We start from the raw sequence: 18,224 nt of genomic DNA on the forward strand, positions 1-18,224 counted from the left end.
GTAAAGAAAATGGAAGACATATAGGAAAAATTAGTTCAAACCCCAGCCTCCATGACCCTGAGACCAGAACTAGATGGTGCCTGGCTACCACTGCTAATGGCTCTGAAGGTGATCACAATAGCAAGTCCTGGATAGAGTGGGAGAAAACTGTGGAATAAAAATCAAAACAACAGAAAAGACCAGGCATACTGGTGGAACTTCCAGATTATGGCCCTTAGATAACCTTTAGACTAAAACTGACCTCACCCCTGAGATTCAATTTTCAGCCACATGATAGACTGGTCGTTTGTCTGTCGCATGTCTGTCTCCTGCAGTAGCTTGGATGTCCCCCGAGATGCCCAGCGCCCCACACAGTGCCTAGCATTGAGTGAGTACTCAGTGCAGAATCCCCGCTCTGCCATCCTGAATTTGTGTGTCATTGAGCCCTGGGGACCGAAGCGTCAACTAGAAAAGCAGAGATAGCGCCCCGGCCAGCCACCGCGCTCGCGTCTCCGCACTGTTCCTCGCCGCTCCGCACTCCCGCCGCTTCTCAGCTGGTCTCCAGCCTGTCTTCTTCCTTCTCCACCTTCCTTCGGGCCGCGCCGGGCCGCTACCTGGGCGCCTCTCTGCGCCCTCTCGGCCTCTAGGACTCTCAACTACTGAGTCTCCGCGCCCCTCGCGGGGGTTTCTCTGTGCATCTCTCTGCTTCTCATCGTTCTCTGTCTCTGTTTCTCCGTCTTCCTGCTTACCTGTTTCTGTCTCTGCACCTCTATGTAAGTCTCTCTGTCTTAGCCTCAGTTCTCTTTGGGTCCGTCCCTTTTTCTCCCGGTCCTCGGTCCATGCCCAGCCGCCGGTGCCCTGCTCCCGTCGGCCGTCCAGTGACCCGAGGTGGCGGCGGTGGCCGGCCGGCGCGCGGTGCGATGAGCGGCGCCTGCACGAGCTACGTGAGCGCAGAGCAGGAGGTGGTTCGCGGCTTCAGCTGCCCGCGGCCGGGGGGCGAGGTGGCAGCCGTCTTCTGCTGCGGCTTTCGAGATCACAAGTACTGCTGCGACGACCCGCACAGCTTCTTCCCCTACGAGCACAGCTACATGTGGTGGCTCAGGTACCAGCCCCCACCACCCCGCCTTGAACCCTACTCCAAATCTAAGTCCCTTCACCCTATCCTCAGTCCAGCCCACTGGTAAAACCAAACCACAACTCAATCTTCATCCAAGTGACCATTCCAACAGCAGTATCACCTCCACCCACTTTACCCCCTCACACCCAATACTGACTCCAGCTCTCACCCTATCACCAACCCCAGCCATCCTCTCTAAGTGTTACTGCAACCCCATCTCACTCCATTCCTCCATCCTGACCCCAGCCATTACTCCGTTCTATGCTTAAACCTCACCCCAATTGACACTGAAACAACCATTATTCCATTCACTCTACCTACCACCACACTTACCTCAAGCCTAAATCACACACCTACCTCACAAAAAATGACTGTCTCCCTAACTTCACAGGAAACCCAAACCCCATTCCAATCGTCATCCAATTGCCCACAAGGTTCCTGTTCTACTGTCAAAACGAACCTCATCTTTACCCTTACCTAATACCCCCAATATTGACCCCAGCCCTCATTCTATCACCAACCCTAATTTCTACAACCTCACCTCAGCTCCATTTCCCCATCCTGATTCCAGCATTATCCAGACCTAATTACCAGCTGTTCTGTGGGAGAGAGATGATGCTTTCTGCTCCCACAAAGATTTACAGCCTCAGAAAACCTGTACAGGGTCACTGTGAGTCAGAACCGACTCCATGGCATGTTACCACCACCATACTATACTATCTATAGCCGAGGAGTCCAGGTGTGGCACTGGATTAATGTGGATTAATGCGCTGAACTCCAAGGTTGGTTTGAACCTCAAGATAGGTGGTTCAGGCTCACTGGCCGCTCCTCGGAAACCATACACAGGGTTGCTGTGAGTTGGAACCTACTCCACCACTTAACCACAACAACATACTATAGCCAAACCTCAACCCCAAGCTTTAACTTTCACCTAATGCTACACCCCAACCCAATGCTAGCCACGGCCCTAGCCTCAACTCTATCCTTTCCTCTCATAGTTAGTCTTCCAGCTGTCTCTTACTGAGCACTGACCCTGTGGTGTTGTACCATCGAGTTGGTTCTGACTCATGTGTAAGGTTTCCAAGACTGTGGTGAATGCTGGGGTTGTATTTTATCCATGTTCTAAAATAAGAAACAGGTGGTCAGAGTTGACTCCAAGTTCACACTAAGTTGATAGCATGATGCCATAGTAGATGTCATCTCAGGCTATACCAACTGAAGTCTACTTTGGGTGATTCTCCACCCATAGAACCTCAGTTTACCCATTTGTTCCAGGAAGCAATTGCTAGATTATCCTTAACATCTTTAGAACCTAAGTTTGGAATTGAGAGGGCAACAGGTCTCAATACCATTGGGTCTCCAAAGGTTTCACCCAAAAAACAGAGCTCGACTCTGAGCCCACTCTGGTAAACAAAAACCAGTAAAACCGGAGTGGACCATCTCAGTAGGTAGTGAACTACGTGTCCCTGGAGGAGTGTGACCAGAGAGAGACCCCATACCCTATCAGAGCCTCTCTCTGTTCATCTATCAAATGAGAATGATGCTCAAACATTGCTCTGATTCCCAAACAGGGCACTGACAAGGACTGAGTAAGATAATAGAGATAAAATCAACTTGGCATATGCCAGCGATAATTACAGATATTATTGCTTTTGCTAGGCTGTTCGATTTATAATTCTAAAGGCTTTTCAGATGTTTTTCAGATGCGTACTTGGCAGCTACCTGTAACCCAGAGAATTATATTAACTTATTCTATGTTCATTCATATATTCACCCATTCATTGTAGCCTTTGCTTTGTGCCAGGCACTGGAGACACAAATAAATTATTCTCTACCCTGGATGAGACGCTCACAGTCTACTTAAGAGAAATACTACATGTACCTAAAGTAGAGCAATCCCTCTCTTTCCATGAATCTAGAGTTCTCAGCTGCTCCTCAGATTCCATGAATCTAGAGTCCTCTCAGTCCCTCTCTTTCCATCAATCTAGAGTCCTCAGCTGCTCCCTCTCTCCATGTCCCCATCTCTGCCTCCATCTCTAGTGTCGCTGCTTCCTGGATATTTGTTGGAAGATGTGCTGTGTGTTTGTTGGAAGATGCACTGGGTGCTGAAATGTGATGATTCTGACCTCAGTTTGAGGTACAGACATACTGTGGAGCTTTCGAGCTAGTCAGAACCTGGTCCAAATCTCAGCTCTGTCAGTCTTTGTGGATATGGGCAAATTAGTTAATCTCAGAGCCTCTTTTTTTCATTGTTAAAATGGATATAGAAATACCTGTCTCATGAAATTATGAGGATTAAGTGAAATTATACATGTGAAAGTGACTGATACATATAGCAGGCACTCAATAAAAGTGCTCTGGTAGCATAGTGGGTACGAATCGGGCTGCAAACCTTAAGGTCAGCAGTTCAAAAACCAGCTGTTCCACAAGAGAAAGATAAAGCTTTCTGCTCCCATAAAGATTTTCAGCCTTGGAAACCCTGTACAGGGTCACTATGAGTCAGAACCGACTCCATGGCACATAACAACAACAACAATAAAAGTGAGTTCCCTTCCCATGGTTTATAGGTGGAGAAAGTGAAGCTCAGAAAATGAAAGTGGCTTATCCAAGATCCTTTAACAATGTCACAGCAGATTGAGATTTTTTTTTTTTGAAGTTTTTATTGTAAATTGAGTGAAAGTTTACATGGCAGATCATCAGTTTTCCATCAACAAATTATATACTTTATTTCATTGCAGTGATTATAATCCCCTCCATGTACCATCAGTTAATAGTATTTCTCTCTGTTCATTTAAAAATTTTTTTTTTTAAACACTCAGGAATATATAATTTACATCACCAAAGGGCACATTCTGCAAGTCTGCCTCCTGGCTGCCAGCTCTCAGTCCCTTTCTCTCCATGAATCTAGAGTCCTCAGCTGTTCCCTCTATCCATGTCCCCATCTCTGCCCCCATCTGTGGTGTCACTGCTTCTCTGGATAAGGTCCGCATTCCGCTCATGCTCTTCTTCCTTGATGGTCCTAGGTTTTCTGTTTCTGTACCATAAGATTAACTACTCCCCCATTTTTGTTACAAAATTTCTACCTTTACAATTATGACAGTCTCAATTAGTGATGATAACAATTACTCACTATTGACTCATAAGAATCTTATCCCCATCTCTTTTCATGAGACCCATCTAGACAAGATGAAAACTATTCAGTGGGGACTCTATCTTCCTACCCACCCCCACATTCTTAAACTAAACTTGCTCTTGAAAACTTGTAAGTCAGTTACTTTGTGCCTTTATCACCCCCTCATTTTAGGTAGCCAATGTCTAAGTTGCCCGTCCTTATCTACCCTATATATAGAGGGGATAACATTGATACTTGATGTCCTTCCCTCTCTGTTGGTATTTTGAGCTACTACATCCATGAGTATAGGTCAAGTTCATAAAATTGTAGCAATTTATCCTTGTTTTCTTTATCAAAAAATTGTTTTTTATATCTTTCTCTAGTCGCGTTCTGATTATCAAACCATCGAGGCTAGGTCAAAATGGGTACTATCTGCAAATTTGGGTGTTCTTGAGCAGATTGAGATTTAAAGACCATCCAAGTGGTAGATGGTTTCATACATCCACAACCTTGGCATGTGTTCTCTTCATTTTATAGATAAGAAAACTTGAGATAGACTAAGTTACTATCAGGAAGGTGTACCCAGTGAGAGAAAGTGACAGAGTTGGGAAGAGAACTTAGACATTCTGACCCTAAATCAGTACTTGTTTTGCTCCATGAGTGTCTAAATCTAGCCTGACTCTTTCATAACCTACTCTACTCAGCTCTGAAAACATGTTCATCGACCATTTACTTTCTTCTAGGCACTCTGCTGACCCTTAATGATACAGAGATGAGTAACCCCCTCAGCACCTAACTAGGATCCAATTCCTCTTCCATCACTCCCTTCCTTACATAGAGCTCTACCTCAATGGGGTTTCTGTTGCCTTGGAAACCCTCTTAGTAGCTCTCAATACCCCATTTTAGTAGTTCAGAAAATGGGCTAGAGGATTGGAGGGGTGACTTCCAATGTCAGTGTGCTTCCATTCTACAGCCCCAAGGACAACTGAAAAGTTCCAGCATGCAGGACTGAATCTTCCTGGGCATAGGACATACAGAATATGGTCTGTAAACATTACAGACATTTGCAAAGTAGAAGAGGAAAATTGAAATGAGTTTTTCAGTATCCTCCTGACAGCCCTACTCTTGGAGGCTGGATACCTATCTTTGTCTTGAACTCTGTTTAACTCTTTTCTTGAAAACTAACCTTTTAAAAATAAAAATCTCCAGATAAGCATCATTTCCTAGGAGAGAGAGTACTCAAGAAAAATAACTGTCTTTAAAAGCATGTCTCAGGAAGTAAATCCTCCTCTTCAAGAAGCAGTTTTCAAACAATCTCTATTTGCTGTTCTATTTTTTACCAGGACAAGAGCCATAAAGCAGTAACCTTGCTGGAGAGCAGAGTTAGTGGTCAGGCATGGTGTATATTCTATTTCTTTACAAAGAAGGAAATGAAGTTCAGAGAGGTGGAGTGGTTTTTCAAAGCCAGATTCAAACTTAGAAATGTCTGACCCCAAAGCCCTTATTTGTTGGGCTGTCCCTCCAATCTTTCTTTTTCTTTTTATTGTGAATTTAGTGAAGGTTTATAGACAAGATCATCAGTTTTACATTCAACAAATAATACACTTTGCTTCATTTCAATGATTATGATCCTTTCCATGCAACAACAATCATCCCTCTTCCTCCCTGTTGTTCCCACCTCCATTCCACCCATCTTCCCATGTCTTCTAACCTTTGTCCTTAGGTACATGTTGCCCCTTTGATTTTGAGTGGTTGACCAGTCCATCATTCACATTGAGCATACCTTACAAGTGCTGTTGTTTTCCCTATGTTATGTTGTTTCCCCTTGGCTGAAAGTTGGGCCACAAGGGTGAGTTCCTTTCCAGACCTAAAAGGTGGTCAAGAGCCATAGTATCAGGTTCCACTAGTCTCTTTTTTAACCAGTAAACTGGTCTTTTTTTTTTTTTTCAATAATTTTAAGTTTTGTTCTACATATTCTGTCACTCTATCAAGGACCTTCTAATGTGATCCCTTTCAGAGGAGTTGGTAGTGGTAGCTAGGCACCATCTAGTTCATCTGGTCTTAGAGTTGTTCTAAGAGACTAATGTTCATCTGTTCCATTAGTCTATTGAACAAATTGATTCCAAGCATCTTCAATTCTCATCACTTTTCTTTATTATACATGGAGAGACGGCCACTCATGAGCTTTAACGATCCCAGACACTCTGCGTCAAAGTAGAATGTGAAACATTGCCTTTGTGGACTATGTTATGCCAGTTGACCATGGTGTCCCCTGAAACTATGGTCCTGAGCCCCGAGGCTCAGATACTCATTGCTTTAAGATGTTTGATAATATTTAAAAAGTTTTCATCATTTTGCCTGCTCTAAGGAGCTCTGACAGCATAGTGGTTATGAGTAGGGCTGCTAACCTTAAGGTCAGCAGTTCGAAACTACCAGCTGTTCCTCGGGAGAAAGATCAGGCTTTTTGTTCCCGTAAAGATTTACAACCCTGTACAGGGTTACTATGAGTTGGAACCGACTCCATGGTACTTAACAACAACATATTCCACAACATAGTTGGTTTGCAGGAAAGGTAGATAGTCATGTACCAATATCCTCTTTCAAACTCTTGTATAACTGTGGATTATATATATATGACCTTCTGGTGTGGCACTGCAGGATCAGTACTGGACAGTGAGCCACAAGGCAGGTATTTCAAAACCCACCAGCTGCTCCTTGGAAACCCTATACAGAGTCTGTATAGGGTTTCCGAGGAGCAACGGGTGAGCTTGAACCTGCAGTGCCATACCAGGACTTCATATATATGAGTAGAATATATGTATATATATGTTCCCATACCCAACACTCATACCCATTCAGCATGTATCCGTCTACTTATCTACCTGCAGAACATTGTTGTTCCAAGGTTATGTATATATCACTATTTACCTCTATCCCCTTTAGCCCTTGTATACCTCCCTGTGTCTTTACCTGTGTTCATCATTCTTCTGCCAGCTTCCCTCTTCTTGTATATTGTCCTTCTACTTCTTGTATATTGCCCTCCTCATTACCTAAGTTAACAATTATCTAACTTCTAGCCAGTGAACTACTCTCCCCTCCTGTCCGGCAACCATCAAAGACTGTTTCTTCTTTCTCTTTCAAACTCTGAATATATATATATATATATTTCCACTCTTCCTCCCTTACCCATTTAGCCTATGTCTCAATCCATGTATCTATGTACAGAACACTATTGTTCCAGGGTTGTATATATATCACTGTTTACATCTATCCCCTTTAATCCAAGCATATTTCTCTGTGTCTTCACCTATTTTCATTATTCTTCGGCTACTCTCCCTCGTCTTGTATATTGCCCTCCCCATCACCAGAGCTAACATGTGTCTACTCTTTAGCCAGTGAATTACTCTCCCATTCCTCCCCCACTTAGTAATCATCAAAGAATGTTCCTTTTAGGCTGTAAACCTTTTTTTAAAGTTTTTATAATAATGTTCTCATACAATATTTGGCCTTTTGTGATTGACTAATTTCCGTCAGCATGTCTTCCAGGTGTTTCACAGATTCCTTGCTATTCCTCAACATTGCATGGTATTCCATTGTGTGTATATTACAAAGTTTGCTTATCTATACTTCCATTGTTGGGCACTTAGCCTGTTTCCATCTTTTTGCTATTGTGAATAGTGTTGTGATGAACATTGGTGTGCACATATTTACATGTGTCCTTCTTTGTATTTCTTGTGGATATATACCAAGTGGAGGTATTGCTGGGTCATAAGGTATAAATTTCTGAGGAATCACCATACCATTCTTTGGAGTGGTTGCACCATTTTATAGTCCCACCAACAATATAGGAGGGTCATAGTCTCTCCAACCTCCAGCATTTGTTGTTTTCTGGATTTTTGAACTTTGCTGTTAATGTTGATTTGAGATATCTCATTGTTGTTTTGATTCGCCCCTCCCTAAGGACTCCTGGTGTGGCACTGTAGGATAAGCACTGGCCTTTGAACCAGAAAGTCAGTAGTTCAAACCCTCCACCTGCTTCTTGGAAACCCTACACAGGGTCACTATGAGTTGGAACCAACTCGACAGCACTTACCAACAACAACAACAATGGCTAATGATCATGAACATTTCTTCTGATATTTGTTGGCTGCCTGGATGTCTTCCTGGGGGAAGGGTCTGTTCATGTCCTGTGCCCACTTTTTAGTTGGGCTGTTAGTCTTTTTTTTTTTTTTTTGTAGAGGTATTGTAGTTTTCTATAAGTTTTAGATATTAGTCCCTTGTCTGATATATCATTGCAAAAAAAAAAAAAAAATCCCAGTCTGTGGGCTCCCTTTTTACTCTTTTGGCAAAATCTTTTGATGTACATAAGTTTCTAATTTTGTCTTCTACTGCTTGTGTATTTTTTGTAATGTTTGGTAGTGTATGTATGCCATGTACTAGAGCCCCTAAGTTTGTCCCTAGTTTTTCATTGATGATCTTTATAGTTCTAGGTTTTATATTTAGGTCTTTGATCCATGGTGAGTATATGGTATGAGGTATGGATCTTGTTTCATTCTTCAGCAAATCGAATTCCTGTTTTGCTGGAACCATTTGTTGAAGAAACTATCTTTTCCCCATTTAATGTGTTTTGGCACTTTGTCAAAAATCAGTTGACTATCTGTAGATGGATTTACTTCTGAGTTCTCCCCCACTTCTCCCATTGATCTATGTATCTTGCATTGTACCAGTACCAGGCTGTTTTGACCATTGTGACTGTGTAGTAATTTTTGAGATCAGAGAGTGAGAAGCCTCCAATTTTATTCTTCTTAAGCAGTGCTTTGCTTATCCAAGGTCTGTTTCCTTTATATATAAAGTTCATGATCATATTTGCCATCTCTTTAAAGAATGGTGTTGGAATCTGGATTGGGATTGTGTTATATCTATAAATTGCTTTGGATAGCATTGACTTTTCACAATATCAAGTCTTCCTATCCATTAGCATGGTATATTCTTACATTTCTGTAAATCTCTTTTGGTTTCTTGTAGCAGTGTTTTGTAGTTTTCTATGTATAGATCTTTTGTCTCTCTACTTAGATTTATTCTTAAGTTTAATTCTTAATCTTTTAGGTAGCTATTGTAAATGATATTGTTTTCCTAATTTCCTTTTCACAGCTGTTTTTATTATTAGTGTAGAGGAATCCAATTGACTTTTGTATATTGATCTTGTACCCTGCCACTTGATGAATTATGAATGTATGTGTTTATTGCTACAAATTGCCCTCTCAGTGCTGCTTTTTCTGTGTTCCAAAGGTTTTGGTATGTTGTGTTTTCATTCTCACTTGCTTCAAGGAATTATTTTACTTAGTTGTTCATGTGTTCTACTACCCAGTAGCTTATAAGAAGGGTGTTATTCAGTCTCCATGTATTTGATTTTGTTTCTTTGATCTTCCTATTGCAGGTTTCTAATTTTATAGCATTGTGATCTGAGAAGGTGGTTTGTAGTATTTTGATGTTTTCAAATTTATTGAGACTTCTTTTGTGGCCCCTAGCACATGGTCTGTTCTCGAGAATGTTGCATGTGCACTAGAAAATAATGTGCATTGGACTGTTGTTGGATTGAGTGCTCTGTATAAATCTATGAGGTCAAGTTGATTGATCATATTCTTTAGTTCCTCATGTCTTTGTTCAGTTTCTTTCTGGTTGTTCTGTCCTGTTTTGAAAGTGGTGTATTAAAATCTCCCACTGTTATTGTAGAGTTGTCTATTTCTTTTTTCAATTCTATTAGAGCTTGATTTACATGTTTTGATGCTCTCTAAGGGGGAGCATAAATATTTATTATGGTTATATTCTCTTGTTCAATTCATGAGATAATGTCCTTCTTTGTCTCTTATGCTGGTTTTTGCCTAAAAGTTTTTTTAATCAGAGATTAATATTTTCACTCCTGCTCTTTTTGATTGCCATTAGTTTGATACATTTTTTCATCCTTTAATTTTTCATCTATGTTTGTCTTTGTTCATAAGGCATATCTCTTATAGACAGAATACTGTTTTCTTATCCAATCTGCTACTCTCTGTCTCTTGGCTGATGCATTTAATTCATTGACATTCAGTGTAATAAGTGGCAGGTATGAATTGATTGCAGTCATTTTGCTTTGTGTTTTTTTGTGGTGCTGCTGGTTTCTTTGTTTTGCAAGTTTTCCTTACAGGAAATGAGCAAATTTTGGGAGTGCTTTTTCTTGTTAATTTCTTCATAGTTTTAATGTTTTCAAAATATTCATGGATTTTCCTTTTCTGGATTTGATGTGAAGGTGTATTAATTTTCTGTGAGGCTACCCTGTACTTTACTTAATTTCTTCCCTATTTTAAAACTGTCTTTTATCTTGACGTGTATCTGACCTCCTTGCCACTTGGAACTCTGTAACTATACTTTTCCCTCTTTTCACTTTGTAGTTGTTCTGATCAGAGATTGACATCTCTGTTCCCCCTATTTTCAATCCTAGTTTTGTTTTACTCTGGACACTTCCATATCTGGTATGAATTCCGAGGGTGTTGCCATGTATGTCAATCTCTGGTTGTAGTCTTCTGTTGTTTGTTCTTAATCCAAAGAACTCCCTTTAATATTTTTTGTAGAGTTGGCTTAGTTTCTTACAAAGTCCTTTAATTTTTGTTTATAAGGAATTGTTCTCATTTCGCCATCTTGCCTTCAGGGTGTGCAAGCAAGCAGAGAGGAATGGTGGTGGTGTGCCATGGAGTTGATTCCAACTCATAGTGTCCCCGCATAGGGTTTTCAAGGCTGTAAATCTTTATGGGAGCAGAAAGTCTCATCTTTCTCCTGTGGAATGACTGGTAGTTTCAAACTGCTGACCTTTAAACCACTATGCTACCAGAGCGCCTTAGAGAGGAATAGAAAGAGAGAAATTTTTGCACCTTTTTTTTCTGTGAGTCATAGGCAGGCTCTTGCAATGCGAATGTTTTCTTGTCTCTTAATCCACTCACACAAAAAAAATGACTGTGGCAGTCCTGTCAGCTGCCATAGATCAGAAGTCACTTCCTTTCTTTTCATGCCATGTCTGTTCAACTCTTTCTCCTGGTAAGCACTTAATCCACTTACTTATAGTTTTTTCTGAAGCTCAGAGTTTCAGGACCCTCCTCTGAGTCTGTCTCATCCAGTTTTCCATATCCTTGCTGCAGAGGGTTTGTACAACCTTTCAGCCTAGTCCACCATCTTATTTTATATATTCTTACAAAAAAACTTTTGTAATTAAGTCTGTAGTTCTTTCATAGGGATCACAGTGGGTTTTCTAACTTTCATAATCATAAACTATTTGACAGTTTCCATTAAGTCAGTTCTGACTCATGGTGACCCCCTGTGTGTCAGAGTAGAACTATACTGCACATGATTTCCAGTGGCTGATCTTTTAAAAGTAAATCTTCAGGTCTTTCTTCCAAGGTGCCTCTGGGTGCACTCAAACGTCCAACTATTGATTAGCAGCCAAGTACATTAACTGTCTGCACCACCCAGAAACTCCTTCATAATCATAGACTGTTGTAATCCTAGAAGGCTGGTGACTCTCTAATCCAGAGCAGGGGTATCTAACTTCATTGACAGATGAACTCATCTAGGTATTATGTCAAAACCTTTCCAGGGATGGGGGACTTTCCACCTCTTGAGGCTATACAGGCATCATGGCACAACTCTGATCATTTAAGGTTCCTCTTTTATTAAATACAGATTTGCCCTTTGGAACTTCTACTTTTGTCCCGACTCAGTCCTCAGAAATGAGTTCCCCTGTCCTGAGATAGACACTGTAGATAGTGATGTGCCTGCTTCCTAATTCTCTTTCAATCTAGGGCATGTACCCCAACTCTCACCCATATCTTCACTGACCCCATTTTGAGGCCCTTTCTATCCAAGTGCCCATAAATGTCCTTTTTAAAGATGGGGTCCCAGTCTGTGCACAGGTCGCTCAGATGACAGCCCAATAGCAGTTAGTGCATTTCAAAAGAGAAAACAATGTTTAATTAAAGTTCTTAAAAGATCAAAAACTACTACATGTTCAATGTAGAAATTACAAGACAAAAAGGAAACTAAATCATGAGTAATTAAGTTTGGGTTCCTCTGAAGAAGACCCTGAGACTTGAATTTGAGAGCAAGTTGTTTGTATGGAACGTGATCCCATGAAATACTGGTAGGGGTGAGAAAGAGAGACAGTAAAAGGGAAAAGGTGTAACCATAAAGGATGTGTTACCAAGTAACTCATCACTGTGGGTCACCTTAGCTTAAATTCGTGGAACTCTTCCAACCAGTATAGACCGTGTACCTAAGGGTGAGGGAGCTGGGGTATTCACATATTTTCTTTTAGTCATTAGTTATGAGTTGCTGGGAGGAGAGAGGCACTAATTTTCCTGCACTCTGACTTGTCCAGTGTGTAGACAGAGTCTGCTTTGGCCCTAAGAAAGGCCTCAGGCCAAGAAATACAGATATCAGCAATTGAAACTCTGGCCAGAATATTCCACAATACAACCCAAGAGGACATACACAGAACATACACAGCATGTGCTATGCACAGAGAGGCAACCTGTCCTCATTTTGGTATATTTCCTTCCATCATTTCATATAGATAGATAGATCTTGCAGTCCAGTGCATTAACCAGCAGTGCTACACCAGGACTGAAAGATTGGTTTGAACTGCAAGGTCAATGGTTCAAGTTCACAAGCTGCTCCTCAGATACAGAAGCGCTATGAATCAGACCTGATTCGATGGCACTTAACAACAACAACAAATACATATGTATATATATGTTGTTGTTAGGTACCATGGAGTTGGTACTGACTCTTAACAACCCTATGCATAACAGAACAACACAATGCCCAGTCCTGGGCCAACCTCACAATCGTTGCTACATTTGAGTCCATTGCTACTGCCACTGTACCAATCTATCTTGCTGGAGGTTTTCCTTTTTGTCTCCAACCCTCCACTTTACCAAACATGATATCCTTCTCCACAGACTGGTCCCTCCTGATAATATGTCTGACGTATGAGAGATGAAGTCTGGCCATCCTGACTTCCAACGAGCATTCTAGTTGTACTTCTTCCAACACAGATCTATTTGATCTTTTGGGCAGCCACGGTATTTTCAATATTCTTCTCCAACACCATAACTCAAATGAATCAATTCTTCTGTGGTCTTCCTTATTCACTGTCTAACTTTTGCAGGCATATGAGGTTGTTGAAAATACTATGGCTTGGGTCAGGTGCACCTTAGTCCTTAATCTGACATATTTGCTGTTCAACACTTTAAGGAGGTTTGTGCAGCAGATTTGCCCAATGAAATATGTCGCTTGATTTCTTGACTGCTGCTTCCATGAGTGTTGGTGGTTGATCTGAACAAAATGAAGTCTTTAACAACTTCAATCTTTTCTCCTTTTACGTGGATGTTATTTATTGGTTCAGTGGTGAGGATTTTTGTTCTCTTTACATTGAGATGCAACCCATACCGAAGGCTGTGGTCTTTGACCTTCATCAGTAAGTATTTTAAGTCCCCTTCGCTTTCAGCAAGCAAGGTTGTATCACTACATATTGCAGGCTGTTAAGGAGTCTTCCTCCAATCCTGATGGCACGTTTTTCTTCATATAACCCAGTTTCTTAGATCTTTTGTTCAGTATACAGATTTAATAAGTATGGTGAAAGAATACAACCCTGGTGAACACCTCTCCTAATTTTAAACCATTTGGTGTTTCCTCTTCTGTTCGAACAACTGCCTCTTGGTCTATGTACTGGTTCCTCATTAGCACAAATAAGTGTTCTGGCATATTCACAATGTTGTCCATAGCTTGTTATGATCCATACAATTGAAATCCTTTGCATAGTCAATAAAGCACAGGTAAACACCTTTCTTGTATTCTCTGTTGTCAGCCAAGATCAATCTGACATCAGCAATGATATCCCTTGTTCTATGTCCTCTTCAGAATCTGGCTTGAACCTCTGGAATTTCTATGTCAGTGTATAGTTACAGCGGTTTTTGCATTATTTTTAGTAAAACTTTTCTTACATGGGATATCAATGATATTGTCCAATAACTTCCACATTCTGTTGGGTCACCTCTTTATGGAATGAGCACAAATATAGATTTCTTCCAGTCAGTTGGCCTAGCTGTCTTCCAAATTTTTTGGCATAGATGAGTGAGTGCCTCCAGTGCCCCATCAGTTTGTTGAAAGATTTCAATTTGTATTCCATCTATTCCTGGTGCCTCATTCTTTGCCAATGACTTCAATGCACCTTGGACTTCTTCCTTTAGTATCATTGGCTCTCAATCATATGCTACCTCTTAAAATGGTTGAACATCGCCCAGTTTTTTTTGGTATTGTGACTCTGTGTATTCCTTCCATCTCCTTTTGATGCTTTCTGCATCATTCAGTATTTTGCCCATGGTGATGATGGTGAGAGTGTGCAATGGAGTCAGTTCCCACTCATAGCGACCCTGTGTAGCGTTTCTGAGGCTGTAAATCTTTGCAGGAGCAGAAACCCTCATCTTTCTCATGTGGAATGGCTGGTAGTTTCGAACTGCTGGCCTTGAGGTTAGTAACTCGACTCATAACCACTAAATACCAGAGCTTCTTGGTCTTCCTTGTAGGTGTGTGGATATTATCTTATCACAAACAGCATTGTACTTCATGACTGATCTTGATATGGTTTTTTTTGATGATGAATGTGACACCATTCTTCTTCAATTTGCCATTTCTGGCTTAGTAAACCATGTGATTGTCTGATTCAAAATGGCCATTACCAGTCCATTTCAGCTCACTAACACCTAGGATATTGATGTTTATGTGTTCCATTTCATTTTTGACAATTTCCAATTTGTCTAGATTCAGTTGACCCTTTAATCATGATATAGTGGCCTTCTTTGTCTCTTATGCTGGTTATTACCTTAAAGTATATTTTATGAGGAAAAAAAAATTACCCTGCCAGTATTTAAAATGCTACTTGTCTGTCAGTGTGTCATACTGTATTGCTGTGATCTTAGAATTTGTCAAGTCCCATGAAATCCTACATAGGGTTTTCAAAGAGCGACTGGTGGGTTTGAACTGCCAACCTTGTGGTTAGCAGTCCAGTGCTTATCTTACAGCACCACACCAGCATATATATATATATATATTGTTGTTGTTGTTAATTGCCATTGAGTTGGTTTAGACTCATAGCAACCCAGTGTAGGGTTTCTGAGGAGCAAATGGTGGGTTTGAACTGCTGATCTTTTGATTTGAAGTCCAGTGTTGATCCTATTTAGCACCATACCAGCAGTATTCAGTACTGACTATATAAGTATTCAGAATACATAAATTTATATATTCAGTAGTGTGTACTGCTTTTGATACTTAACGTAAGTTGTAAGCAAAAAATAACCTTAAATATTATTTGAAAACATGTTTTTAATGCCTGTATGCTATTCCATGGCAGGGGTGTCCCACATTTATTTAGCCACAGGAAGGTAGGCCCCAATGTTCTAAGGTGTTTGTGTTTAGTGGAAATTAGCTATCAGCTAATTCTGTCTAAGTGGCAAGGGCAGATATCTGGAACTAGAAGCAGGGAAAGGAAGGCTGGCTCAGGAGGCACACAAACAAAGCCTATTATTGTTGTTAGGTGCCGTTGCATTGGTTCTGGCTCATAGCAACCCCATGTACAACAGAACAAAATACTTCCTGTTCCTGTGCCATCCTCACAATTGTTGCTATGATTGAGCAGCCATTGTTGCAGCCATTAGGTCAGTCCATCTTCTTGAGGGTCTTCTGGTTGTTTGCTGATGTATTATCAGGAGGGACTAATCCTTGGAGTAGAATCTGAACAAGCATGATAACTTTCTCCAAGGACTGGTCTCTGCTGATAACATATCCAAACTAAGTGAGATGAAGTCTCATCATTCTTGCTTCTAAGTAGCATTACTCCAAAAACAGATTTGACCATGCTTCTGACAGACCATGGTATATTTCAGTATTATTCTCCAACATCATAATTAAAATACATCACTTCTGGTACCTTCCTATCCCTTCCTATTGAGAAAATATCTCACAATGCCTGACACATAGTGGGTACTCGATAATACTTATCCACTGCCTACTATGTTCCTACTAAGGAGCTCTGGTAGCGTAGTGGTTACAAATCGAGCTGTGAACCACAAGGTCAGAAGTTCGAAACTACCAGTGGTTCTGCAGGAAAAAGATGAGACGTTCTGCTTCCGTAAAGATTTACAGCCTCGGAAACCCTGTGCAGGGTCACTATGAGTCAGAACTGACTCCATGGCACTTAACAACAACAACACTATATTCCAGGCCATGTACAAGCTGATTAAACATGGTCTCACTCTACCTACAAGGAACAAGTGAGAAATATGTTGAACACCCACTGTGTGCCAAGCATATCACATACATTCTAGCACTTATTCTCACTACCACTACCACCTGTGGTATCATGATCTGATCAGTTTCATTTTTCTTTAGACGTAAAAATGGAGGCTCAAAGAAGTTAAATAAATTCACCAAGAGCTCAGAGTGAGCTAGTTACAGAGTTGGATCCTAACCCAGATAGGTCTGGTTCCAAAGCCCCTAGCTCTTTCTCTCACACATCAGGCTGTCTCACCAAGTGGGAAATGCCAAAGGCCTTGAATGAAGTGTCTTGGGAAGTCTGGCTTGTGAGGGGAGAGAAGGATGACCAAGGAAGCATTATCAAGAAGGAAACATTTGAGATGAGCCTTCTAATTAGGTAAAATTCAGACATGGGAAGCTGATGGGGAAGGATCCTGTGGAACAATATAGACCAAATGTGCCAGGAGGCATTATCTAGAGACCAGGTGACCAAGGTCTGGCTTGGGGAATAGGCAGTGAAGTTGGAGGGTGTGAGGGAGGTATTTCAAACATGGAGGCAGTAAGATATAATGGCCCACTGAAGAGATTACTGTAAGGCTAGAAGGACCACAGTTTTTTATTGAAAGCCTAAATTAAAAAACAACAACAACACAGCAACGCTAGGAGATCATCTCTAGCTCTCTGGATGGGAGCAAGGAGAGAAAGAGGGAGGAAGAAAAGGAACACATGTACTGAGTTCCAAATACATGATGGATTCTGTGTAGCGTCATGTTCTGTATGTGGTGAGGGCTTAGGTGCTCTTTCCCATACTTAGGCACAGAAAGCCTGTTCAAGACAAGTAAAAACCAGTTGCTGTCGAGTCTTCTGACTCATGGCAACCCCATGTGTGTGAGAGTGCAAGTGTGTTCCGTGGCGGATTTTTCTCAGTAGAGATCCTGAGAAGCCCCTACGTGGACTTAAACCTCTAACCTTTCAGTTAGTGGGTTAAATGTTTGCACCACCCAAGGAGTTCTAAAGACAGGTAAGGGCATAACAAAAGTCAAAACCAGCTCATTTCTACAATACCTGCAACATGTCAATGACACCACATTGCCTCCCAAGTCTCTCCTTGACACTCACCTCCTCTATTATCTTCTCTTCCCAGTATTGGTGCTCTGGTGGGCTTGTCCATAGCAGCAGTGGTCCTCCTGGCCTTCATTGTCACTGCCTGTGTGCTGTGCTACCTGTTCATCAGCACCAAACCCCACACAAAGTTGGACCCAGGCTTAACCTTAGAGGCTACAGGTAAGAAAGAGGCTAAATGATTTTCATGGTGTATTCAGCAGGCTAACACTTTACAGAGGGGAGCTGTTTAGAGGTAAAATTCATAACCTTTGCCTGACAAGTATTCCTGGAATATTCAGAAGCAGCAGCACATTTCTCAGGAGGTTCATGGCCTGAACATTTCCACCCCAAACTCTTTATGTGTTTATTGAAAGAAATTGGTGTAGTCAGCACTATATTTGTCACATGAGGATTAATCCATGTTGTGGATTTTCTAAAACAATACTTTCATTCTAGCCTGATGAGTACTTGTTATTTTTATTAAGTGCCATTGAGTGGTTTCTAACTCATCACAACCCTGTATAGGGCTTCTGAGGAGTGGCTGGTAGATTTGAATCACTGACCTTGTGGTTA

General features: G+C 41.2%; 1 protein-coding gene across 1 annotated transcript in view; it reads left to right on the forward strand.

The window, feature by feature from the left end:
- Nucleotides 1-832: 832 nt before the first annotated feature.
- Nucleotides 833-18,224, forward strand: part of FAM159A (family with sequence similarity 159, member A) — a 38,185-nt gene continuing 20,793 nt past the window's right edge. The window contains exons 1-2 of the mRNA XM_006839861.1: nt 833-1,081; nt 17,692-17,831. Of these exons, the coding sequence (XP_006839924.1) occupies nt 900-1,081; nt 17,692-17,831 (322 nt within the window). The 5' untranslated portion in view covers nt 833-899. The remainder of the gene's footprint in view (nt 1,082-17,691; nt 17,832-18,224) is intronic.

Source organism: Chrysochloris asiatica, unplaced genomic scaffold, assembly GCF_000296735.1.
Source record: "Chrysochloris asiatica unplaced genomic scaffold, ChrAsi1.0 scaffold00026, whole genome shotgun sequence".
NCBI classification, from domain to species: Eukaryota; Metazoa; Chordata; class Mammalia; order Afrosoricida; family Chrysochloridae; genus Chrysochloris; species Chrysochloris asiatica.